This window comes from Dendrobates tinctorius, unplaced genomic scaffold (assembly GCF_039654945.1).
Source record: "Dendrobates tinctorius isolate UK_male_01 unplaced genomic scaffold, ASM3965494v1 ptg000205l, whole genome shotgun sequence".
NCBI classification, from domain to species: Eukaryota; Metazoa; Chordata; class Amphibia; order Anura; family Dendrobatidae; genus Dendrobates; species Dendrobates tinctorius.
The window spans coordinates 6,811,289-6,837,571 of NW_027361872.1; the positions used below are offsets into that span (position 1 = coordinate 6,811,289).

The window sequence follows — 26,283 nt, forward strand, 5'->3', positions numbered from 1 at the left end:
AGAAGCAGAAATTGGAGAGGAGATTCAGGGATTTATTCAACACAAAAAATTCTTGTGCAATGCATGAACCCTAATATTTTCTATTAGGTATAATACAGAGTATGAGTTTTGCCTAGTATATTTCTAAAAACCCTCTTTTAACTAAAAAAATCCTAGTTTTTCAGCATTATTTGGCTTGAAAGCTGATTTTTAACAATTTTTTGAAGTCATTAAAAACTCTAGAACAGATCGCAAGACCTTAAATGGGTTTACCTAACCAAGGTTTCCTAAAGTAGGAAGGTATTTGAAGACGTTCAAGACTTGGTCAACCCCGTTTTATGTTGTCCTAAAAGGGTTTCAACTGACAAATATAATTAATGCATGCCTCCAAGAAATTCCATAACTTTGTAAAAGATGGAGAACGAACAAAAAAAAAATGGTTCCCTGAACCCAAATCTGCTGGATAAATAAGCCATTAATATTTTACTTGAATTTTTTTGCTAATTTCTTACGGCTGGATCCAGTTTCTGCAGATTCATGTGATATCCACAAGCTAACATGAATATAAAAAGAAATAAAGGAAAAGAATAAAAAAGTTGACTAACCTAACCCACCTGAGCTTGGCTCACATGGATCAATGTCCTCATCATCTTCACTTGGACATTCAGCAGAGGCAACCAAGAGGTCATCCGAACTCTGAAAGAGAATAAGATTTCTGTGAGAACTGTCCTATTATTTTCTGCATAACAATAGAATGTCTGGATGCACAACATTCCTGTAATACATTGAACATAAAAAAAAAACATCTGCAGACTCTAAAACATAGATGAAATCACTATGGAAATAGAGTAGTGATGGGCGAGTCCTAAATTACTCGGAATCGCTTGACTCTAGCGAGTCCGAGCCCGGGACTCGCTACTCGTTGCGAGTCTAGCGAGTCCAATGTTAATGAATGGGGAAGCGAGTCTTAGCGAGTAATGTGCGATTTACAAATCGCAGATGTGTCTCGGAAAGCGCTTGCATTGGCGATTTGTAAACCCCACTCGCAACAGTTTGTTGCTGCTGTGTCCGAGTCCAAACTCGCATTTGTTTGTCTTATTTAGTGCCGATGAGGCGAGGGAAGCGATTTTCTCTAGCACACACCATGCTTTGAGCAAACAGGAAACAATGCGAGTCGAGTTGACATATGCACACACACACAGAGCAATACAGAGCAATCATGGCCCGTGTCACTGTCAACACGCTGCAGTTGATTTATCTGGTGGAGGCTCGGCCCCTGCTTTGGCTCCCCACTGACCCTGCCTATGGGCATAACATCCAGCGGACTACAGCCTGGAGGGAGATCGCTCAAGTGATGTTCCCTGCACTGCTATGGCCACGACCTCGTCCCTTTGCAACCTCTCTTTTGGGAAATTGTGGTTATTGTGACATTGTTGACAAATGCACAGTCACCGAGATGGAGTTAGGTGGTGATGTAGGCGTCACTTGCTGGTGGGGTAAGTGTGTGTGCTGACACCTAGCAGTGAAGCTGCACACTAGTCCTTGCACTGTGCACTGCACTGTAAGGCTTGATCCTCCCTGCCTGCCTGCCTACAGTCTACACAGTACTCCTCTGTCCTCCTGGTAGCTCTCAGAAGAGCTGTTTGGGTTTAATATAAGGAATCTTGAAGTTTCCCTACACTAACTGACAATCCCTATGATCTGTTCAAGCATCTACCTCACCCTGCTCTATCTCAGATCTCTCAGGAATGTAGAGGAAATGGCGGTGGAAAAGGCTTATATACAGCCTCGCCTCTCATACATGACATAGGCATCACGATGGACAGAAGCCAATCATAGTCCTGCCACAACCAACATTACTGAATATGATTGTCTAACATGCTTGTCCATCTAAAAAAGTTTTCTGACCTAACACGCTAGGCTGTCTCGGAAGCTTTGTAGGAACATAACAGATTCTATATTTGCGAGTCCCGAATCCAGTATACAGGACTCGGGATTCGTAGACTCACTCAGACTCGCTCACAATCGCTGTGTGTTGACATAGGCTGTCTTGGAAACGTGTAGGAACATAACAGATTCTATATTTGCGAGTCCCGAATCCAGTATACAGGACTCGGAATCGTAGACTCGCTCAGACTCGCTCAGACTCGCTGTTGACAGCGATGTGATATAGCGAGTCTAGCGAGTGAGAAAAAAAAACTCTGACAAAACTAGGATTGCCATTGACTTGTATTGGACTCGTTACTGTGCGAGTAATCACTGGGAGACTCGCCGAGTAACGAGTCCAGCGAGTCCCTTACTATTCGCCGAGTAAAGAGTCCTAGCGAGTAGACTCGCCCATCCCTAAAATAGAGTTGATATTTAAGACAAAAAATAATTAGCTCTTTATGAACCCATACTTTATTCATGGTTATCACAATGTAGCCTTTGGGGAAAACACCAGTAACTTACTCTTCATTGTAGAAAGAACAGGAGCTTGTGGAGTTGAGCTTTACATATGTAATAAACTTTGCAAAATGGGATTTTATTTATGCAGTGTATATATATATATATATATATATATATATTGTATAGATAGATAGATAAATAGATAGATAGATATGTACACTGCCATTGTGCACGTCAGTGGGTTCAAGGCAAGCAAAAGAGGTAGTCACCCTGGTTTCTACTATTCTCTATACATTTCTATTTATATCATCGCATGTCTTTTCTAATTATGCTCAAGAAAATTCTTTGAAATGCCATATATCTTGTATTCAGATTGGAGTGCACCATTGATATATTAATTGCTCAACCAAATTGAAGGGACAAGAAAGGAAAAAAATAATATTTTTTAAAAAACATGTGTTTCGCCATCTCCTATAGGAAGCCAGTAATACCGGCGAAATGCACATCTTTAAAACAGAAGGACAATATTTAATTTTAGACATAATAAAGGTTACATTTTGTTCATTTTTTTCCCTTTCTGTTCCCTTCCCTCTGTTTGAATAACTATGCAAAAAGTACATTATATCACATTTTTTAACGCAGGAACACGTAGTCAGACTTGGGACTTTGAGGTGAGATCACATTGTAGCATGGTAGCATCACCCCGGTGGCAGCATACCATATGTCAATAGTGGATGAAGTAGGTGAATCATCTGCCTGGCTATTTAGGGTTTCTCACATGAAATTTCACAGACTGTTCTTAGAAATGAGTTCAATTTCATGGCACTACTTAACGTCTCATGCATAATACGACATTAGGGCTTTGTACAGTTATTGAGTTGTACAGAGCCATATTATGGTGCGGATAGATGTTTATGTTGTCCTTATGTCCCTTATGATCCTCTGACTTTATGCTGAGACATACTTTTGTTTTCAGATACCATTGTTATAGAGCCATGAGGCATTAAATAATAATAATCTTTATTTATATAGGGCTAACATATTCCGCAGCGCTTTACAGTTTAGCACTTCATACACAAGTCGTAAGTAACAAACGTTAAAAATAATACAATAATTAAAGCAAAATAAGATTAAATGCCGTATTACAGAGCTAGTCTTTCCTAGTAGCATTGTATTTTGTGATGAACATGTCTGTAATATGGCACACAATATGACTGCTCAGCCAGTGTCCATGTCTATGTAGTACAGAACCACAGGGACTGTGTGTCTCCTTTCAGCCTCAGCGCATATGGCTCTTCTTTATGGTATGAGGTCTAAACCAATTACAAGAAAAACTATTTAGACCAGATTTTAGTGCCAACATATACTCTGTACACAGGCATCTTCTGTGAGAGGACTAGCCCTCTAGAAGGCCATTTTGGGTCATAGTCTCAACTTAAAGTCTTTTAGCATTGCAACTTGAAGATCTTTGTCCCCAATGCAAATGTGTGGTAGCGCCATGTAAACACCTTACATAGCCATCATATGAATGCTCTTTTGGCCAACAGCTATTCCCTCTGTCCTCTCATACTCATGCTTGCTCAGAGAATGCATGTATTTTCGATGAAGATTTTGGAGAAAGTCACTGCTCAACATCTCTGGAGCTTACTTATGTCCCAAGTAAACATAAGGATTTTCATTTCCTTTTCCCCAAACCTCATCTTTCCAGGTAAAGTTGGGGAGACCCCTATATTCTTTAAATGAACATCTAATTTCACTGAGTTCATCCAACATTTATGTGATGTGTACCAGAGGCTAAAGTACAAGAACTTCAAAAATAATATTATAGTCATTGCAAGAGGGCATCTGGAAAAGTGGTTGACAGCATGTATATGTCCCCAAGGTGGCTGGCCTCGGTGATGTAAATCCTGGGAAGTTTGTATGAGTAACACTGGGTTACTCAGTGGTTTGATTAAGTGGATTTTGAGTCTGGGATTTAGGAGCTATCAAAAGAGTATGAGTTTGAAAAGTCACTCCCATATTTCAGTCCGGGTCTTACAAGCAGACTGAAAGGCAACCGAGACAGTTCAGAGGGTGAGTTGTGCTAGAACTGAACACTGGTGTGTTTGTGAAAATGTTTAAATCTGCTTCAGCTGCTACTGCCTAGAAGATTGGTGAGATTGTCACTTTTACTTTGTTGTGTAGTGCTGAAGAAAGGACTGGTTGTTTTATTCTTTTGTGCTGAAGAAAGGCTACTTCAATTTTGGAGCTGCAAAGTTTATGGAGGACAATAAACTTTGCTTTGCTTTCACATTCAAACCCTGTACCTGTGCATATCAAAGTGACTACCAGAAAGCTGAACCCCTAGACCATTAATGATAAAACATTAATGACTTCCATTGTCTCTTAGGGTCATTCAAACAACATTAGACTTGTAATTAGGATTTTTAAGAATGAAAATGGTGTAAAAGAGCCCACAGAATAGTTTTTATAGCACGATAATAATCAATATGGTACAGCAGGAAGCCAGTTACAGCCATCAAAAATGCTATACCTCATCATGTCAGTATCACCTTCACGACACAGTTCAAATATTTTTATGCAGATTTGCCCAGGCATCAAATGTGTGAAATCTGAGTTCCTCAAGCCTGATTCTGGTCTCTTCAGGCCAATGCCACATAAAATTTAATTAGCTCAAAGAAAAGTGGGATAATTTGCTAATTACGCATGCTAGATTTACTATACCATGGTAACACTGTAGCATTTTGTTCCCTTTCAGTCTGATGATTGACAAGTCTGACGTGACACCATTTTGCATAAAACAAACAAAAAGTTTTTTGATCTACCTGGTAAAATAATTTCTTATTTTCTGTTATAACAAAACTCAGAAAAATTACAAATAGACAAGCCATCATGCCGATGATAGTATAGCCAGCGGGTTTCTATTACAAAGGCAATTTTTTATCCTTTTTATATCTCATCAGCAGTGTCTAAATAAAATATACAGTACAATTGTGAGATCTGCACCTCCGAAATTCTAGTATAAATATTTAAGCCTTCCATTAGGTTTTCATTGGCTTCATAAATGAAGAATACATTTGCCGATAGCTCGCTGCCTTGCAGCATATTTTATTTCATAACGTGCCGGTAGTATATTGTCTTTACAGTATCTAATTAAGAAAGTAACTTGGAGATAATAAGTCATGGGCAATCACAACAGTATTAGCATACTCTAAAGTTGAAACACAGAGAGGTGAGTTCAGTGTACAAATATCTACATTTATGTAATGAATGCTCCTTTACCGAAATATCGGTCAATTCTACAATATACCAACAACTGCTATGATAATGTGATAATACATGTAAAACATGGAATAATCTACAAATATAATGCTTAGGAGGCCAAAAAAAGAAGAGTATAATATTACAGTATAGTTTTTGGATAGTGATGATGAATTAATAGTGAGTTGTCTCCTATTCTTGGATATTTCAACAGTTGATCGTTTCCCTCACTATTTGCCAGTCTGCACCATTATCCTCATAACCCTGAAACAAACTCAAACCGTTTTGTTTAATTTTTTTAACCAAAGATTAGCTTAGGGGGTGGAGCTACTAAAAGAGGTGTGACTTAATTATTTTTGCATTCTACAGCTGACATTAGGGGGAGGCTACTGCTGGAACCAGCTTTATTACAGCCACACCCGGAAGAGTGAGACATTACCCTCTTCGACTCCTAACCAAACAGCTCTGCTCCTCTTCTTCTGCCAGAGACTTTGCAGTTAGGTAGAGTTGTAGTTCTAATGATGTCTCATGTAGGCAAAAGAGACTTTCTGTTTCTACATAAAGCTTAGAACAGAGGTCTCAAACTGCATTCCTCAAGGGCCGCAGACAGGTCATGTTTTCAGAATTTCCTTGTATTGCACAGGTAATAACTTAATCACCTGCACAGATAATGATTCCAACAACTTGTGCAATGCTAAGGAAATCTCAAAAACACGCATGGTTTCCGGCCATCGAGGAATGCAGTTTGAAACCCCAGGCTTAGAAGGACCCAGCTAGTCTGTTTTTAATCACACAATGGAGAAGAGAAGAATTAGCTGGGTAGAAAGGAAAAATGAGCAATTGTAAGTACACAGTGCGGTATAATATGATGACTGCAATATTTTAAGAGGATAAAAACTTTGAATGGAGGAGGAGTGTTTCTTTAATAAAAAATTGAAAATATCTGGATTTTAATGAATCACATTAGATATAGGTTCTTTTTATGATTTTATATTTCTAAAGAACAACAACCTGCAGACTTAACATTTTTTTGCCATTGAAGATTTATAAAAATTTTAACTGCTGTTCAAAATCATCCACAGCAGGGATTAAAGTCTGCTTTTTTCCCTAGAGACTTAAATTGATGGAGTACGCAAGGATAGTGGCTTGATCTGCCATACAGCAATACTAGGGAAACTGTTAAGGCAAATGAGTCTGTTGAAATTATACATGTCACTCAGCCTGCAGCCACCGAGTATTATAAATCATGTGCCTATTGTACCTTTGAAAGTACAGACATCTGTAATGCATATGGAATATTTTGCTTTTGTCAAGTCGTAAATTATTCTTTTTTTTCTATGTGATATATCAAGCCCTTGCAGTCAAATATTTCTGCTTTGGTAGTTATGTAAATATATGATTATTATTACACTTTGTTGAATCTAATCTCCGATAAAGAGCTTTTAGAGACTTAAAAAATGGTAGCTTTTTCTTTTGTTGATTATCTTTGGTCCCAGGGGTCTTCACCTATCGAATGTTTATAGCCTATACTAAAACCATTCACACGCTTTGGAAAACAAGTCTTTTGATTATATAATATGTAGGGAAGAGAAGAATCAGGTAAGATAAGAACATAATCCTTTTGCTCTTCTGAAAGATAATCTGCTGCCAGAGATTTCTACACCTTAAAGGGAGAGGTCATCAATACCTGATCAGTGGGGGTGCAACACTTTGCACATCCACCAGTCCGTTGTTGCTGGTGCTGACTGGATATGATCTGCTGTAGCGGTGCACAGCACAACACCCTCAACCGGCACGACACTTCTGCCTCTATTCAACTGAACAGTTGTGGACCTGCAGTACCCCATTTTAGCCACTATGAAGTTAATGGAGCTATGCTGTTTTTCTTCACATATGATCACATCCAGCACCTCCAATAGCTGATCGGCCTAGGGGCCTGAATTTTTCAGCCTCACCGATTTGGCATTGCTAACCAATCCAAAGAATAGACCATCAAAATTAATGCTCTGGACAACTCCTTTAAGCTTTAGTCTTCTCCAGCAACAGATAATCTCCCAGAAGTGCAAAAGGACCATGCTCTTAACTCACTTGATTTTTCCCTACACATTATATAATCAAAAGACATTTCTCTAAAGTGTGTGAAACATTTTAACATAGGCTATAAAGATTATACAGATGAAGACCCCCTGGGCCCCTGGGACTGTGACCATCAAAAATTAAAGTACTGGACCACCCCTTCAGAGATGTGGAAAGTTTAAAGTGGATCTGTCATCCAATTTCAAAAACAAATAACTTAGATTATGAACTAGAACTAGTTAGGGCAGAGAAATATGGGTGCACAGGAGCGAAATGCCAAGGACCCTATGTGGAAGACATGAGGGATGCGTCATCCACATGAAGCAAGAAGAAGGATAGCATTGCAAGAAGAAGGGAAGCGCCTGACCAAGACCAGCGACATCCTTGGACCGAACTGCACTGCAGGTGACTAATAAAAGGTCTTTTTCTTATCTTTCAGGTCAGGTTGGGGGCAAATACACAGCATTATTGAATGCTATGACATGGGGCTGAAAGGCTGATGCCGTATTTCATATCAGTCAGACCTGGTGACAGGTTCCCTTTAAATTTGATGATAGATTCCCTTTAAATACCACTTTTTGAGCATAAGATCATCATCAAGTACTCTTCTAAAATAAGAGCTTTGCCACAACCTTTTTAGGTCTATTAGAGCTTTTAATATTTTTTTATATTTTCACAATCCTATTTAAGAACCTACTAAACAGCCTTGAAAGTTGTGGAGCTCTAATCCGGTTTGCCAGCCTAACATTTCTCTATTTTTTTTTTTGGTTTATATAAATTATGACTAAAAACTCAATATTCAGTAAGTTTTACATATTAAATGTGCCAATATACCCACATGCTGATTCTGCAAGCACAGAGCTCTATGCTAATAAACATTAATTGTGTGAACTGAATCAGCTCATGTAGCTCAGCTGCCAAATTCACACACTTGTAGCTTGTTCAAACCAAGCACAGTCTGTTATTAGTGCCTCTATTATCTACTTTGTACTAACATGTCTTCTATGTAATCTAGATGAGGGTGGCATGCAAAATATCATTTTAGTATTGTTTAATTTCTCCATAATATAAAAAAAATCGCTAAAATTAAAATACAATTTTTAAGAGTTTTTTTAGGACTTTGGTATAATTGGTTTATCCTAGTCCATCAATATCAGGTCGGTGAAGGCTTGACTCTCTACAAATCACCTTATGTTTGCAGTGACTGTGCCTGGATCTACAGCTTTGTGTCCACTTGTTTGAGTTGTGATCTGCAGGACCAGGCACACCAACTACCAGGAACTACCTTGTACCATTGAGGGGGTCCAATGTTGGAGCTTACCCAGGTTTGCCAACTGTCCATATATTCAGGAATTGTCTGTAAAGATTGGGCAATTTTTGACCCTGTCAGGAAAAAAAAACATTATGGCGCTCGTTATTTTTTTGAAGCGCAAAACTTTTACCGATTGTTTTGATTGTAATTTTCATCATTTTACAGTTTACTGTGAAGCCAGTTGATGCCTTGATATCACAATTATGGGCTGTTGACATGTATAACATAATTATTTGTTGAGGTTTTCCAATGTGTCCATAAAAAATATTGTCTGTCCGTGAGTTTTTGGTATGCAGTCCAGAAAAAAAAATAAAAAGTCAAGTTGGCAACCCTGAGCAGGCGCCAACTCATTTTGTCATAAAGTCTTTATTATTCTGTAAGAAAAAAATTCCCTATGCCTTTAATGGAAATTGAAAGATGGTACAGAATGGATTTATTGCGGTCCATTGCATTCTGCTCTGTGATATGGCAGTGTGCGTGAGCGTTTAACACCTTTGCAGGCAATAATATTGTTCTTTTTTCCATTTCTTTTAATTAAAATAAGATTTTCTATGGTTCAGAATAGAATTCTCAACTGTCACCTCCATTTTTGTTCCTTGTCTGTTAAACTCTTGGCAATGTCGTCAATACAACCTAGTTTTAAAGTCAGAAAATAGGCCATCAGCATCTCATTTAAGGGAGATTCAAATAGCTTTTCAAGTATGGGATGATATTTAACAACCTTTTTCATATTTTTTGTATCTCACGTGAATAATTCGAGATACAGATGAGGCTTTCGATGTTGAGTGTGTAAAGACTTTTAGGACTAATGCGATTGTTAACACTCTAGGGTTAGCATGTCTGTTGTGGACTACATCATTTGCACATAATTATGTATTTTTATAGTCCAACATACAGATGTGTCCACCCTTAACTTGTCTTGAATCGTGTTACGTTACTGAATTTGTCATGATGCCACTTCAATTAAATTTTGTGCTATCGAGTCACAAAATGTATGCATTGATCTACACATTTTCTAACATGGCAGCCTATGGGTGACAGAAAGCCGACTGATGACATCCATTAGAGACATACATCACTGCCATTCAGTGAATTAATGTATACATTACATTTTTTAATACATAGGAGCCCATGGATTACAAAAGCATCAGTCTGAGACTTCCATCAGAGCCATCCCATAAAAAATATATTCCTTTTTTTATTATGTTTTTTTTACTTGGGAGCCTAAGGGTGATGGATGGCATTTCATTGAGGCACCTACAGTATATATGTTTTTTTCTTTGTAGTGCTTAACTTCTTGCACCAAATAACTTGGGAAAAAAATTATATTTTTAAAAATATGCTTTGTTGTAATTTTTCGCTAAGGAACTAGTTGGGAACAGGAAAAAGCTTTTGGCACTTTTGCTCGATATGTGACACACAGATCAATGTCATATTTTCATCTGAAATACAGGAATGATGCAGATGCTCACTACTTACTAGAAGCTCCTGGGTCCCAGTGAAAAATACCCTACATGGTCCATCACGTTAAAATTTATTCACATATATAGGATGATTCAAAAAGGATGGTACAAAGGAAAGGCCTGTAAGTAAAGTAACATAAGTGCTAACTGGCCGGTGACTGAAAATAAAAGCAAAATTGGCTTGGTTATCCACAGCAGCCAATCACAGCTCAGATGACTAGCATGGAACTACACATGCCACAAACTACAGCATGGCATGTCTTAGGAACACATCTCTGTATTAAGCCATAGTAATTGAACATTGTTCAGGTGCTAAAACCAAAGCGTCATCATTTTTGCATTGACTTTCCGGGCTGATTTGAAAATGATGAATTCACTGAAAGGCTGATCTACACCGATGAGGATACTTTTGACCACAGTGGGAAGATCAATTGGGAGAATGTTAGAATTTGGGGCTCAGAAAAACCATGTGCGCTTATCGAGCTCTTGACTTGAGGGATTCACCCAAAGTATATGTTATCTGTGCAATGAGAAGGCATAAATTCTATGGTCCTTTCTTGTACAGTCACTGGTTATTCAGAAGTGGACATATTGAAGGAATGGCTTAAGACACAGATAGACTAAATTTGGAAAGTCTTTATCAGTAGGAATGGTGCACCAAAACATTTTGCACATTTATATTTGGATGGTCGTTGATATCTGAAAGAAATTTTACTGAAACAATGGATTGCTGGCGCCAGATACAATGATTGACCGATGTTGACCTGGTCTCCACAATCACCAAACCTACCATATTGGACTTCTTACTATGGGGCTTCATCAAGGACTCAGTGGAGCGACCCCCCCAGCCACTGGATCTGAATGGTCCAAGACAACATGTCACTGAAACAGTAGAGTCCATATCCCATATTTGAGCTTAATTTGCACTGTTACCACTGCACCCCCAGCTTCAACCCTCTGTGACGCAAACACTTATTGTCAACTACTAATATGAAAAATGATTACAGGAATGATGACAAGAAACAGATGCTAAAATAACTCTTTTGCATGTCGTGTGTAATGACAAGTAGGTGTGACTCACAATAATCTAAATTGACCACAGCTGCCAATTGACTGTATATAATTACTGATTTGAAATAAAAAGTGCAAAATAGTAAAAGTAACATATAATTGATACAGTCCACAAAAACAAAACCTTACACCATTACATAACAATGAGCAATTCTGTTGACAATGAGCAAACACAACCATACAAGGACTACTCTATTTAGCTAAACATGCCAAGGGTGTACCATAGTCTTAATGAACTGGCAGAATGTGTAATTAATGTACCCTTCAATTTTTCTTGTTCTGCTTCATTCAAGTGTAACATTAACATAATTAGAAAATATAGAAAAATATGAAGGAGTGAAATTAAAATCCTGCTCTGTCAACAAAATGAAGAGAAACACTTTAGTAACTATGACCCGTCAGTGTAATGAAATGTGCCACCCTTCGTGAACGAACATCCAGATGAGATACAATCTTGGGATTAGAAGAGTTTTCACAATTATTGCATGCACTAAATTATTATTTTATTGTTTTATTCCTTGCACATGTCCCACCATGTCCTTCTTACCACCATTTATAGGTAGGACAGAATGAATACATGACTCCTTGAGAGCTGGTTGTAGTCAAATAATTATATCTACTAAAATCTTAAGGTTTCCGCTCATCGAGAGGACATGTTATAAACAATATAAAATTTATAGAATTGATATATGACATAATATTACAATTCCAGCTATTTTTACTAGATAGTTTTAATTTAGAGATATGATTGAGAGAAAATAAATTGCTTTGGGTTGGAGACAAGAGCTGATACGAGTGATACTACAGTAAAAGTCCTGATGAGAATATTGACAGTATACAAGATAGAAAAAAATAGCATAAAGCATATATAAAAACCTAAAATTTTATTTTAAAGTCTAAAATTGACCTGAATTGCAACCTTAAAATGCTAATAATTTTAACAAACATCACACAGTAATATTAATAAGAAAAATCGTACAAAAAATGCCAAACATTCGACTAAAGATTTTGGAGGACCCAGCACATCATGGCAGAGTGCAATGCCATATTCCACCTGTGGGGTCACTGCAGATTATGTGACTCACTATCGCTGGGTGAACCATCCAAAGTGAGGAGACAAAAGTGATCTGATTATGTTTAGCCATGAGTAAACTGATAGTTACTATATAATAGGTACAAAAAGTAACTTTTCATAACTTTTATAATCAGTAATATCTTAAAATGCTTTGCTCACCTTCTGTGTTTTTTTTAAGCAAAAAAAAGCACTATTTCTTGTTTGTTCTGTTATATGCTTTTTCCTTAACCTTTGGAAGTCATTGCCAGCACTTGATAAATGCATGCTCCACTGCAGAACATACTTGCACTGGGCACTGCAGTACATTTCAATTTCCTACTCACTAAAAAGTAACTTCATTAAGTGTGAAGTTCAAAGACGTCAAATTTGCAATCTCTACAGTTTGACTCAAGTATTTTTTCTTTTCTTCGAAACCACAGCTTGAAATCTCTAAAGCCCTGTTTTTGGAATATTCATGAATTTTTTTTATCCTTGATACATGGAGTTATGAAAATATGCTACCTATTATACAATGCTATTTTGAACCAAGCATTGATACTGAAGTCAAGAGCCAAACAAGAAGAATTCAACAATGCCACTCATCATCTTTAGATACGTGAAGAATGAAAAGCCTAGCACCTTAAGAACAATGACTATGTGACTAATTCACATTGGGTTACATTTATGTTGTAAATGTCACAATTACAAACAGCTTTGGATAAAATATTTACTCCTGTAAAACAGTTATCAAAAGTAAAAAACACTAGTTATAGGAGATAATAGTCCAGACTCATCAAGACCATTATTTTCTTGAAGTGGGCATCTTAGAGTCATAGAATCATAGAATCATAGAATCATAGAATCGTAGCGTTGGAAGGGACCTCCTGGGCCATCTGGTCCAACCCCCTGCTCAAAGCAGGATTCGCTAAATCATCCCAGTCAGATGCCTGTCCAGCCTCTGTTTGAAGACTTCCATTGAAGGAGAACTCACCACTTCTCGTGGCAGCCTGTTCCACTCATTGATCACTCTAACTGTCAAAAAGTTTTTTCTAATATCTAATCTGTGTCTCCTCCCATTCAGTTTCATCCCATTGCTTCTAGTCTTTCCTTGTGCAAATGAGAATAAAGTTGATCCTTCTACAATGTGACAGCCCTTTAGATATTTGTAGACAGCTATTAAGTCTCCTCTCAGTCTTCTCTTTTGCAAACTAAACATTCCCAAATCCTGCAACCTTTCCTCATAAGACAGGGTTTGAAGACCGGTCACCATTCTGGTCGCTCTTTTCTGAACTTGCTCCAGTTTGTTGATGTCTTTTTTAAAATGTGGTGCCCAAAACTGGACACAATATTCCAGATGAGGTCTGACCAAAGAGGAGTAGAGGGAAATAATGACTTCACGTGATCTAGACTGTATGCTTCTGTTAATACATCCTAGAATTGCATTTGCCTTTTTTGCTGCTGCATCACACTGTTGACTCATATTCAGTCTGTGATCTATTAGTATACCCAAGTCTTTTTCACATGTGCTGTCACTTAGCCCTATTCCTCCCATTCTATATATGCTTTTTTCATTTTTATTGCCCAGATGTAGTACTTTGCATTTCTCCCTGTTAAAAACCATTCTGTTAGTTGCTGCCCACTTCTCCAGTTTATTTAAATCTTTTTGAATTCTCTCTCTCTCTTCTCTAGTATTAGCTATCCCTCCTAGCTTTGTGTCATCAGCAAATTTGATCAGTTTACCCTCAATTCCTTCATCTAAATCGTTGATAAAGATGTTGAACAATACAGGGCCCAGGACAGAGCCCTGTGGTACCCCACTTGAGACATTCCTCCAACTGGATGTGCAGCCATTTACGACCACTCTTTGGGTCCGATCACTAAGCCAGTTATGAATCCACCTAACAGTTGCCTTGTCCATTCCATACTTAGTCATTTTTTCAATAAGGATTGTATGAGAGACTTTGTCAAATGCTTTGCTGAAGTCAAGATATACTATATCTACAGCATTTCCTTGATCCACCCAATCAGTGATACCGTCATAGAAGGAAATTAAGTTAGTCTGACATGACTTATTAGTTACAAACCCATGCTGACTCTGTTTAATCACTTCATTCTTATCCAGGTATTGACATACATGTTGTTTAATAATTTGTTCAAAGATCTTTCCTGGTATAGAAGTCAGACTCACCGGCCTATAGTTGCCTGGGTCCACCTTCTTCCCCTTTTTGAAGATAGGAACAACATTTGCTCTTCTCCAGTCTTCTGGCACTTCTCCTGTTCTCCAAGAATTTTCAAAGATTATGGAGAGGGGTTCAAAAATTTCTTCTGCTATCTCCTTCAGTACTCTGGGGTGTAATTCATCTGGACCTGGAGACTTGAATTCATTTAGGTTAGCTAAGTGTTTCCTCACTATCTTTCTGTTTATAGATATCCTGGATTCTTTTATTCCCTTAATAGGACAGTGAATAACAGTTGATGTTACATTTCCTTTCTGAGAGAAAACAGATGCAAAATAGGAATTTAAAAGTTCAGCCTTCTCAACATCCTGTCTTACCATGTCATCATTTTCATCCTGTAAAAATCCTATACCATCTTTGACTTTTCTTTTACTTTTGACATATCCCCAAAATCCTTTGTTATTGCTTTTGACATCTCTTGCAAGCCTCAATTCATTTTCAGCTTTAGATAATCTGATTTGTGCCCTGCAGGTTCTGCAGACAGCATTATATTCTTCTTTAGATATGCCTCCCTCTTTCCATTTTATAAACATTTTTTTCTTCCTTTTTAGCATGTGCTTAAGTTCTGTGTTCATCCATCCTGGCTTCCTTAAATGTTTCCTATTCTTCCCTCTTTTTGGAATTGTTAACAACTGTGCTTTGAGAATTTCATTTTTCAAGATTTCCCATCCTTCCTGGACATTTTTGTCCTTAAGGATATCCAGCCATTGGATCCCTCCAATTCTCTTTCTGAATCCCTTAAAATCTGCCTTTCTGAAATCTAACCTTGATGTCTGAGTCTTCACAGGTCTTCCGCCTCTAGTTATCTAAAATTCTAAAATAGCATGGTCGCTACCTCCTAGGGTCCCAGCCACTTTTACCTCCTCAACCATTTCCTCCCTGTTTATAAGGATTAGATCCAAGGTAGCAGTTCCCCTTGTTTTCTCCCTTACCTTTTGGAAGATAAAGTTGTCAGCAAGAGAGGATAAGAATCTCCTTGACCTGTTAGTTTTGCCTGAGAGAGATTCCCAACAAATGTCTGGATAGTTGAAATCTCCCATGACAACTATGTCATATTTTTTCGAGAACTTGGCCATTTGATGCATAAAGAGTTCATCCATATCTTCAGCTTGCACAGGCGGCCTGTAGTAAATGCCTACAATGGTGTCCTTTCCATTGTTCTGTCCTTGTATTCTTACCCAAACAGTTTCCACAGAACTCCCAGTCTCTGAAGCTTCAATCTCTGTGCAGATATACGCGTTTCTAACATACAATGCGACACCTCCTCCTCGTTTATCAAGTCTGTTTCTTGCAAATAAGTTGTATCCTTCTAGTCTTGTATTCCAATCATGTGTATTGTCCCACCAAGATTCAGTGATTCCAATGACATCATATTTCTTTTCCTGTGTTAATAGTTCCAATTCTCCTTGTTTGTTGCCCATGCTTTGTGCATTAGTATAGAAACACTTTAGTTTGTGATTGGTTTCTCTTTCTCCAATATTTTTATTAATTAGATTCTTTCGTCTTTGTTCTTCCTTTCCACTTCTAATAGCAGAGTTCTCAATAGCATTTGTCAGGTGTATGACTTTCTGGTCTTTTGCTTCCCTTCCCATGTTGTTCTAGTTTAAAGCTCTCCTTACAAGAGTAGCAAGGCGACTTCCAAATACATGCTTTCCAGTCTTCGTAAGGTGCACCCCATCTCTAGCAAGTAGTCCATCGTATAAGTAGTTCACTCCGTGATCCAGAAATCCAAATCGTTGCTGACGGCACCATCGACGTAGCCAGTTGTTCACCTGCAGAATCTTATTCCACCTCCTTGTTCCATGGCCATCCACTGGGAGGATGGAAGAGAAGACCACCTGCGCTCCCAGTTCTTTCACTTTCTTGCCTAAGTCTTCAAAGTCTCTGCAGATGGTTTCCAGGTTGTTTCTTGCGGTGTCATTTGTCCCCACATGTAGTAGCAGGAATGGGTAGTCATCTGTAGGTCTGAAGAGTCCTGATATCCTGTCAGACACATCTTTAATTTTTGCACCTGGAAGACAGCACATTTCTCTTGAAGTTATATCCGGTCTGCAGATAGCGGCCTCTGTTCCTCTCAACAGGGAATCCCCCATGACCACCACTCTCCGTTTCTTCTTCACAACATTTTTCTTTCTCCATCCAGGAGGACTCTGAAGGCGTACAAGGTTGCTGTTTGTTGGCAAAGTCTTATCCTGATGTATTTCTTCATCGTTTTCCTGCGTGAGAGCCTGGTACTGGTTTCTGAGCAGTATGGGTGCTGACTGCTTCCTGATCCTCCTGCTTCTCTGGGTCACATGTCTCCATTCCTCTGTTTCTTCAGGTGCACTTCGAATTTCTTCTCTTTCTGTAACATGAAGAGATAATTCTGCTCTGTCCAAGAACTCTTCACCTTCCTTAATGATCTTCAACGTAGCTAACCTCTCTTTGAGATTTTGCAACTTTTCCTCCAACAGGGACACAAGCTTGCATTTGTGGCATGTGAAGTTTGGCTTTTCCACTGGTAAATCTGTGAACATGTAGCAAGAAATGCAGCTCACCAAATGGCTCCTGGCCTCTTCCATCTTGAGATTTTTCCGATTTCCTCTTTTCAGCTGCAACGGCCAAAACCCAGTGATCGCTGAGCTCGCGGAGACTCTTCACTTATCACAGAAGGCAATGGGAATATGCAAATGATCTCCTCAAGACTCTTCCCCTGGTTTTTTCAGATGCTCCTGATTCATTTAGAGGAGCACAGCTCCTCATGAATTGGAGGCTTGTCATGAGTGCCATGCTCCTCCACGCATCACACCAAAAATCTTACTCTAGCCCTGATTGGAGTACAATTTTTGGCATAATAAACTCAATAACTAGTTATCACTTAGATGAACTCTGGTGTCACGCTCCAATTCCATCTATCTTCCCGTTTTGAAAAAAATGCATGAAAACATTATACGTTACAAAATTTTTATTCACCTTCATGTTGGGACAAGATTTTGTGACTTTTAAAACAGTTTACGCCAGATTTCTGGCGAAATTGCTTTGAAGGTTGGGTCCTATATGCTGCTTCTTGGAGGCATAGAATGGTAGCTCACAAAATACCAATGGGAGTGTTGTAAAGATGAGCACATAAATTGGAATGACCTTGGTCTTGCGGCCACATCAGTATTCCGAGATTGTCATATGGAAATCTGCCTCGAATGTGCCACCATCCTCAACTCCTCTTTTGATCAGCTGGCCTGGCTTGACATCATCGTTGAGTCATGATGCGCACAAAATGATGGGTCAGGCTGGTTGATTAAAAGAGAAGCCAAAGGTGTCAACAATTAGGAGGTGGTTCACAGGGCTTTCATTTGGCAGCCATGGAATACTGATTTGACTGTTGGACAAGGGTCTTATCTCAAAAGTGTCATATGGACTCGTAGGGACTTTGTGTGTCAATCTAGAGCAGTGGTTCCCAAACTTCAGTCCTCGCAAACCCCAACAGGTCACGTTTTCAGGATTTCCATAGTGTTACACATTTGAGAGAATTCCTGATGCCTTGATGATACTTCCATCACCTGTGAAATACTAAGGAAATCCTGAAAACATGACATGTTGGGGTCCGCGAGGATTGGAGTTTGGGGACCACTGATCTAAAGAGTCTGTGTTTGTGGCTTTGCCATGTACATTGTACATTTACCCTTACTCATAAAAGTCTCAATATTGTGCATGACAGTGCCTACATGTTTAGCATTGTAGTCTAAGAATATCACTGTCAGTCGATTTGTAATTTCTCCTTCTGTACTTGTCTGATCCTCAGGTTCTCTGATATACTCACCATTCCAAACATTAACAAATAGGTTGACTTGCCTCCTATGAAATCATCCAGTTATTTCATTGTAAGTCCCATCAGGGTCAAGGATTGATGTAAGAAAAATTTTAGTACAGCATATGTTACTATTTAAAAAAAACAGTAAATTTATGTAACTAATTGGGGGTAATTTATGACTTACTGTATGCCAGTTTTCTGATGTTAAAAAGTGACAGCTTTTTCCCCACATTAGATCTGTGCAGAAACTCATAACTTTTTTTCAATTTTACACTTGGCCTCACCACTTTTGCAAAAAGTATGGGATCTTAGCAGGAGAGACAATGTCAAATGGATCATAAATTTACTAGAATTTGTGCCAGAAAAATTGGTGTAACTTATATCAGAATTATGTCAAATTTATTTAGAGATGCTGCTTTTAATAAATTTGTCAAATCTTACTTTGAGGAACTTTTTGTAAAGACTGGCAAATGAAAAGTCAATCTTAATAAATTCTCCATGTCAAGTTGCTTTTTGCTTGCTGTAAAATTAAAGAAAATTTATGAAATAATAATGGAATCTTGAATTTACCATAATTATTCTTTAAGCCCTCAATTTAATTACCTATTCTTATTCTTTACTCCTTTTATATTTATTCTGAAACTTACATGAGAAATACTTGCCAAAAACATTGAAAAATAATGTCAATAATGAACTCTACAATATATGGAAGAAATCAAGATATATCTTTGTGCATTAGTACATATTACCATTTTTCAAACCCAAAACACCAAAATAACCTATAGTCAAAGTTCAACACTGTCTTGGCTTTTTGAATAACTAATTATGCCAGAGGCTAATTCTTTATTTCTGTTCACGAGCAACTATATTACAAGTGACATCCGCCTTGCCGGCCACGTATGCACGAAATGTCAAGCTAAACTTCCAGATCTGGTTGTGTTATATAGTGTATTGTATATTATGTCCTTTGTATGAAGCCTGATGACAAATATAAGATACTAATAGAATGTTCAGCAAAACTAACAATGCAAAAAAATGATAAAAATACTAAATGTAAAAGACAAAAAAAATTGGTGCACATGTAAATAAAAAATGCAATCTAAATCAAAATTTACATACAAGGAGGGTACGCTAAGTCAAAAGATATTTTGACATGAGATTCTAGATTTTCTAGAGTTTTTTTTTCTTTATCAGTTATGTTACTTTTTTTTTACTCTTATCCTTCTTTTTTCCTGCTGATGTCAATGCTAGAAAATGGGAGGCGGAAGACAAATTAAAGAACATTCAATCTGATTAGAAAGAATGATAGCCCTTGCCAGATGTACAGAAAATGTAATTACAAAACTTCTCCCTTTTTTTAATGTCACCTTGATAAATATCTATGTCCTTTTTTAAGTGTAGTTTTACGGGCTGTGCACGGGCACGCATAGCCGTGCGTTTACAACCTGCTGTAAAGAGAGAAAATTACGCATCTCGAAATGTCACACATATTTTTGGTTCATGCTAAATCATTGTAATATAGTTTGTACTATGATGAAAAATATAATCATATAGTTTAGTAAATGATCTTAAACTGCACAGCCAGAGGCAAACAGTATGGAATAGCTTATACTTTAAAGCATGTCTGTTCTTTCACGCAAAAACTATAAGAAAATTATAAACCTGATGTTAATGCACAAAGCAGTCTAATATTTTCAGGAAGTGTCTTGATTTTTACACTATGTAAGTTGTCTTCAATTTGTTTTTATCAGGTAGTTTTTTTTCCATTGCTATTCAGCCTGCACAATAGAACTTCCTTTCACTTGGAATTATCTAAGGACTTGCCGGTCCTGAATTGACATCTCCCCTCACTGTTATTCCAGTATGCAGTTTGACCGAGAGAAGAGCAGAAGCAGAGAGACAAAGACTAGTCCCAGCTTCCTGTAATCCATCTCGGCATCTCTGCTGCTAGAGACGGATTACACTTGATCAGTAGAAGACACATAGGGTCAGTATTTTAGAGTGACTGTTCATTAGTAAGACAATATAATTTCTATAAAAAGTGATTTCAGATTGTCTAGTCTGTCTATTGTCTATATCAAATGTAATAAAGAGATTGTTCCATGACCAAAATACATTTTAATTAATAGATCTTAGAATAAAAAAAGTTACACCATTGGATGTGTTAAAAAAATGTTCCTGTCTAGAGATGGGTGAACCTGAACTGTAAAGTTCGGCGTCTGTATCGAACACCTACTGTTCAGGCATGGACACCGAACACGGACTTCATCAGGAAGTCCATGTTACTGTTCAGGTTCGACCCCCAGATAATTAAAAAAACAGTATGGAGACCCCTCTATTCTTGATAAACAACCTCGCTAAAGCTGACAGCTAAGGGTTACAACCCGCAATGTCAGTTTTGCTTGTCCGGTTATCAAAAATACAAGGAAAGCCGCACCGTTTTTTTTAAATTATTTATTTAGAGCACAGGCACCGGCTGATGAATACTCCCATCAGCCACCTGCTCTCACTGTTATTAGCAGCAGCAGGTGTAGGCTAATGGGAGCAGTAGTCCCATCAGCTGACATCAGTGACCGGAGTTCAAATCACTCCCTTTGCCCTATTCAAAATAAAACAATAAAATAATCAAACATACAAATATTTGTTATCGCCGCATTCAGAATTGCCAAATCTATCAATAAAAAAAGGATTAACCTGATTGCTAAACGGCATTGCAAGGAAAAAAGTCACAACGCCAGAATTACTTTTATTTAGTCACCGCCACATTGCATTAAAATGCAATAATGGGTGATCAAAAGATTGTATCTGCACCAAAGTGGTATCATTAAAAACGCCAACTTGGCACGCAAAAAATAAGCCCTCACCCAACTCAAGATCATGAAAAATGGAAACGCTACGGGTATCGGAGAATGGCGCAATTTTTTTAAACAAAGTTAAGAATTTTTTTGAATCATAATGGCAGGTCATAATTAGCATTTAGTGATCTTAGTAAAAAAGCCAAACAAAAAACCCAAGCGTGGGATTGCACTTTTTTTTTACAATTTCACCGCACTTGGAATTTTTTTCCCGCTTTCTAGTACATGACATGGTAAAACCAATGGTGTTGTTCAAAAGTACAACTCATCTCTCAAAAAATAAGCCCTTACGGGGCCATATTGACAAACAATAAAAAAAAGTTATGGCTCTGAGAAGAAGGGGAGCTAAAAACGAAAAGGCAAAACCGAAAAAAGCTCTGGTCATGAAGGGGCTAAAACCTCACTCTATCAACAGAGATCTATGTAGCAGTCTAATATGCCATTCCATTGTCTTTGCTCTATGACCATGCACTTTAATACTTGTCCATCTCTCTGATGTATCAAGTATACTTGATATAGTGTATATATATGTAATGTCTGACTCAATATGTCTACAGGTATGTGTGCTCTGTAATGTAACAGTAGAATCACAATCACCTAGGACTCAAAGTCATAGAATTAAGAGGTTTCTCTTATTTATAATAATTGGGGAATGTAGAGTGTAGAATGGTTATTACACTACATATTGAACCAACAAGGCTTCGTAATGCCATCGTTCAAGAAGAAATATCGACGTTTTCTGCATCTCTCAGCAAATGTTTGCACACTTTCCAGCCTTCATACAGCCAAAAAAATCAATACAATCCATTAGCATGGGTTTGAAAAACAGGTGAGTACTATCGCCACAATTATATTCTGTTTTCTCTCCTCTTACAGGCACATTTAACACAATGTCTTTTGCTTCATGCAGGCACTTGGTGTTTTTTATGATGGAACACATTTTAAAAGCTTCAGCTGCGTCTTTATACATGTAAGTGATACTAATGTAAGGAGTCGTTCTTATACAAAGGATGGAGGCTCGAAAGAAAATGCTTCATCCTGTCAAACAGCGCTCAGATTATTGGAATTCAAAGGATTTTAGCTACACAATCATATCGCACTGTCTCAAGGGTACTTCTAAAGGTTTACTTTGCCATAGTTCACACAAGGACATGCCGAAATGTGGCAGTGCTCATGTTGTAAATGTACGGATGTGTCTAGCCTGATTTTTTCTTGAGATTGGTTGCAAAAGACAATCAATAAAAAAATCACTAGAGTTGAGCACATTTTTCAATATTCGGTTGTATTTGCAATTTTCGTCGAACGACATTGTGAAGATTAGATTTTGTCAGCACAGGAACATTTTTTTTTTAAAGAAATCCAATTGTGGAACTTATTATTAAAAGATCTTTTGATTAAAATGTTGATTAAAATTAACTTTGTGGTTTAACCCGTTTAAGTCCTAGTGGGTGTGGTCAGTAATTCATACAAGGAGAAGAACTGCACGCCACTAGTGACAACACCCACTTGGACTTAACTAAAGTTAACTGATCAGATGCCAGATACTTTGAGTGCTATTATCACTGCAATAGAGAGGTGAGACAAAAAAAAGTTTTAGCAAACCAAAATCCACAGGAAAAAATGCAGCACTCTTCAACTCCATTAAAAAAACAAAGTCCTTTATTGAATTAGTTGGACAAGGTTAGCATCGGGCTAGGTACATGAACACATGCAGAGAAAAAAGCAGGACTACAGCTGTTTTGTGTTATCCATGCTTCAACAGGTCCAGATCTGAACCTGTTGAAGCATAGATAATGTGAAACAGCGGTAGTCCTGCTTTTTTCACTGCATGTGTTCATGTACCTAGCCCGATGTTAACCTTGTCCAACTAATTTTATAAAGGACTTTGTTTTTTTAACGTAATTGAAGAGTGCTGCATCTTTTTCCTGTGGATTTTGGTTTGCTACTACATGTGGTTTCGTGCAAGCACCAGATCAACAGTTCTAGAAATCACTCAGGTGTTCGCAACTCAGACGTTAATACCGCCACCAGTGAGTAGACTATTCTTGGTGCCATTCTTCTGTCTTCTCTATGTGTGCAAAAAAGTTTTATTTTGCTCTGCAGCCACCATTATATCCTGTGTCCAGTTTAATATGTAAAATTTGGTGAAAGATCCGCTTTAAGACGGGTATGCAAAAAAACAGTCTTGATCAATCAATGCCACAAGTTCTAGACTTAAAGTACTGTTCTCAAGTGGTTACATGCTTTTAATTAGTTAGATAAGATGAAAATGAGCAATTTTGCAATTGTCTTGCTTTTTCTATTTGCTATCATTTTCCTGAAATGTGAAATGTGAAATTTTATATTTTATAGTGCACAGCTGGTTTCCATTTAGCTCAGCCTTTAAAGCCTGGCCTAGAGTTAGCAGTATCTACATTGGAGGAGAGGGGTTAACTCTTAACATCCTAGTCAGTTCTCCCCAGTCCATTGATTTCTGTGCAGCAGATATCTGCTCACCTCCCACTCCCTCCTCTCCATCTAATTTTCTGAAGGGATACTGTTATAAATCACCAGCGCTGAAGCTTTCACAGCAGGTCTGCTAATCACTCTGCTCTTGGTGTCTGGAGCTTATACTTGTTGAAATAACCTTTTATCTCTATGTGTAAATACATGAATAACAGGGTAGACTCAGAACAAGCCATTGACAGGTGAAGGTGTTACAGCAGAACTTGTGCTGGGCTTTAAAGTTCCATTAATACTGTAGTTCTATACGCCAGAAATGTCACTCAAGTAGGAGAGCCCACCCTGCTACAAACCAAAAAGTAGGGAGACTGAAAGGAAATTGCATTGCTCCAAGGTGCTCAAGAAACAACTTGAGAACATTCCGTTTAAGCAATAAAATTTTGGCTGTGTGTTCAATCATTTCTAGAAGGAGGATGGGAGTTCACTGAATACTGTTTTATTAATAAATTTTATTAATACATTGTATGAATTAAGTTTCTATGCGCCCTCTAGTTAAAAATTTCAGGCAGGGAGACTTTTAACAATTAAACTTATTGCCATGCAGGAAATTTGGAACTTTCCAAAAGAAAAGCAAAGCTCTGACTACTAGTAAGAAATAAAGATGATATACTGATTCAGATGAGGAAAGCAAAATATTTTTCAAGGGTGGACAATTAGTTTAATGGTAGTGGTCTTAAATTTTTCCAAAATTAATGAAAATGGAATGAGAGAAATAAAAACAATAAATAAAATGTGCACAAGTAGAAGGGGAATATAGAGATGAGAATTAGTTGTTTTGTGAAAAGGATAAACTGTATTGGGCAGCTGTTTTATCAATGCACCACAGATTCTAATAAGTGTCACTTATTATATCTGTATGAGTGTGTATATATATATATATATATATATATATACCTATATCTAGATATTGTATATATATACACACATGTAAATACTGCATACATATATAGTAAGAAGGAAATATAAATATATATACATTATATTTATATTACAATGTTCAGACTTTTAATACTCATTTTTCAAGAGTGATGATAAATTAATGCATTTTTTCTCTGCTGTAACATGTTCCTGTTGTACGGAGTGGCTTTATAATGGCAACATATGCATATGAATATTTTTCTTTTCCGTGACATGGCCCTTCCTGTTGCGAATTTATGCAACATAGAACATTTCCATCCTCTGAAAACCACTGGGCTTTGCCAGCTGAATACTAATGAGCGAAGTTATTCTACCATAATGAAAATGGAAAGGATGTGTTCCTTTCTGTCTAATTATTGCTAGCAGTGACAAACACGTTTTAACAGTAGTTTGAAATGAAGTGTCTTCGAATTCCCAATGGAGATCCTAAGAGAGGCACTCAGACGGCATGGGGAAAAAAAAATCAGCAAGTGTCTATTCTTCCATCTTCATCTCTCAAAACCTTGCTAATTTCCTTTTTTTACGATTATAGCATAATATGGCTGACTTGTGTTTTGCGCGCTATGAGCGGCAGCAGTGTGGCTGTGTGGGTGGTACATTATAACAAGTAGCTATATAGCAATAAGCCATTTGTAGAGACTTCATCTAGATTTGCTGTCTATCATGCCCTGGAGCAGTAATGAAGAACTCATGTCTAAGGCGACTCAAACTTTAAGGAATTTTAACTCTATTTTCAATGAAACCATAAGGCCATTTATGATGAAAATTTGTTTTCTATCAGGAAAAAAATGTCACATCTTGTAGCAACTTGGAAGGAACGTTGTGGACAAAAACTACAGGGGTAACATCCCTCATGGATCAGAAGCATGTTTTATATTAGCCAAATTGCTTGATGGTTCTACTCCACCACTTGCAAATTACGGAACATGTCGGAGACACACAGTCATAAAATTGGGTTAACCTTGGTTTGTCCTCATTTGGGGAGGTTTGAGGGTCATTATAGAGAGAGAAGAGCAATAAGTCTATTGATCATCATAGTGTAACACAAAAAATATATGTGTTGGAAAACTTGAAATCTGAAGAAGTAGTAGAGTTAAATAGAGTTTGTCAGCCCAGAATGGCTGTTCTTCTTACCAATTTCAAGTGCTCAGTGCACCCTCGGAGTGACCGAAAGTTTCAGTGCACCTTCCCACCTACTTGTTTGTTGGAACATTTCCTATTTGCTCTGTAGCTTGCCATCCACTATTTTTAAGTAAAAACTTTCTGGTCATCAACATTCTGCCAGAACTGTAGGCACTGAAATTTTCATCACATCCCAATAGGCTTTATGGCTACTATTTTTCTGTGGTTCAGTTACTTGCCTGCTTAAAATTAAAAGCT

The 26,283-nt window shown here is 37.7% G+C and overlaps 1 protein-coding gene across 17 annotated transcripts in view; it reads right to left on the minus strand.

The window, feature by feature from the left end:
* Positions 1 to 26,283, minus strand: part of NRXN1 (neurexin 1) — a 1,899,875-nt gene that overhangs the window by 34,600 nt on the left and 1,838,992 nt on the right. For 12 of the 17 annotated variants that reach the window (XM_073553976.1, XM_073553975.1, XM_073553974.1 and 9 more), the window contains one exon: positions 585 to 675. In XM_073553976.1, coding sequence (XP_073410077.1) covers positions 585 to 675 — 91 coding nt within the window. The remainder of the gene's footprint in view (positions 1 to 584; positions 676 to 26,283) is intronic. The other 5 variants (XM_073553978.1, XM_073553969.1, XM_073553982.1 and 2 more) reach the window with 1 other exon arrangement.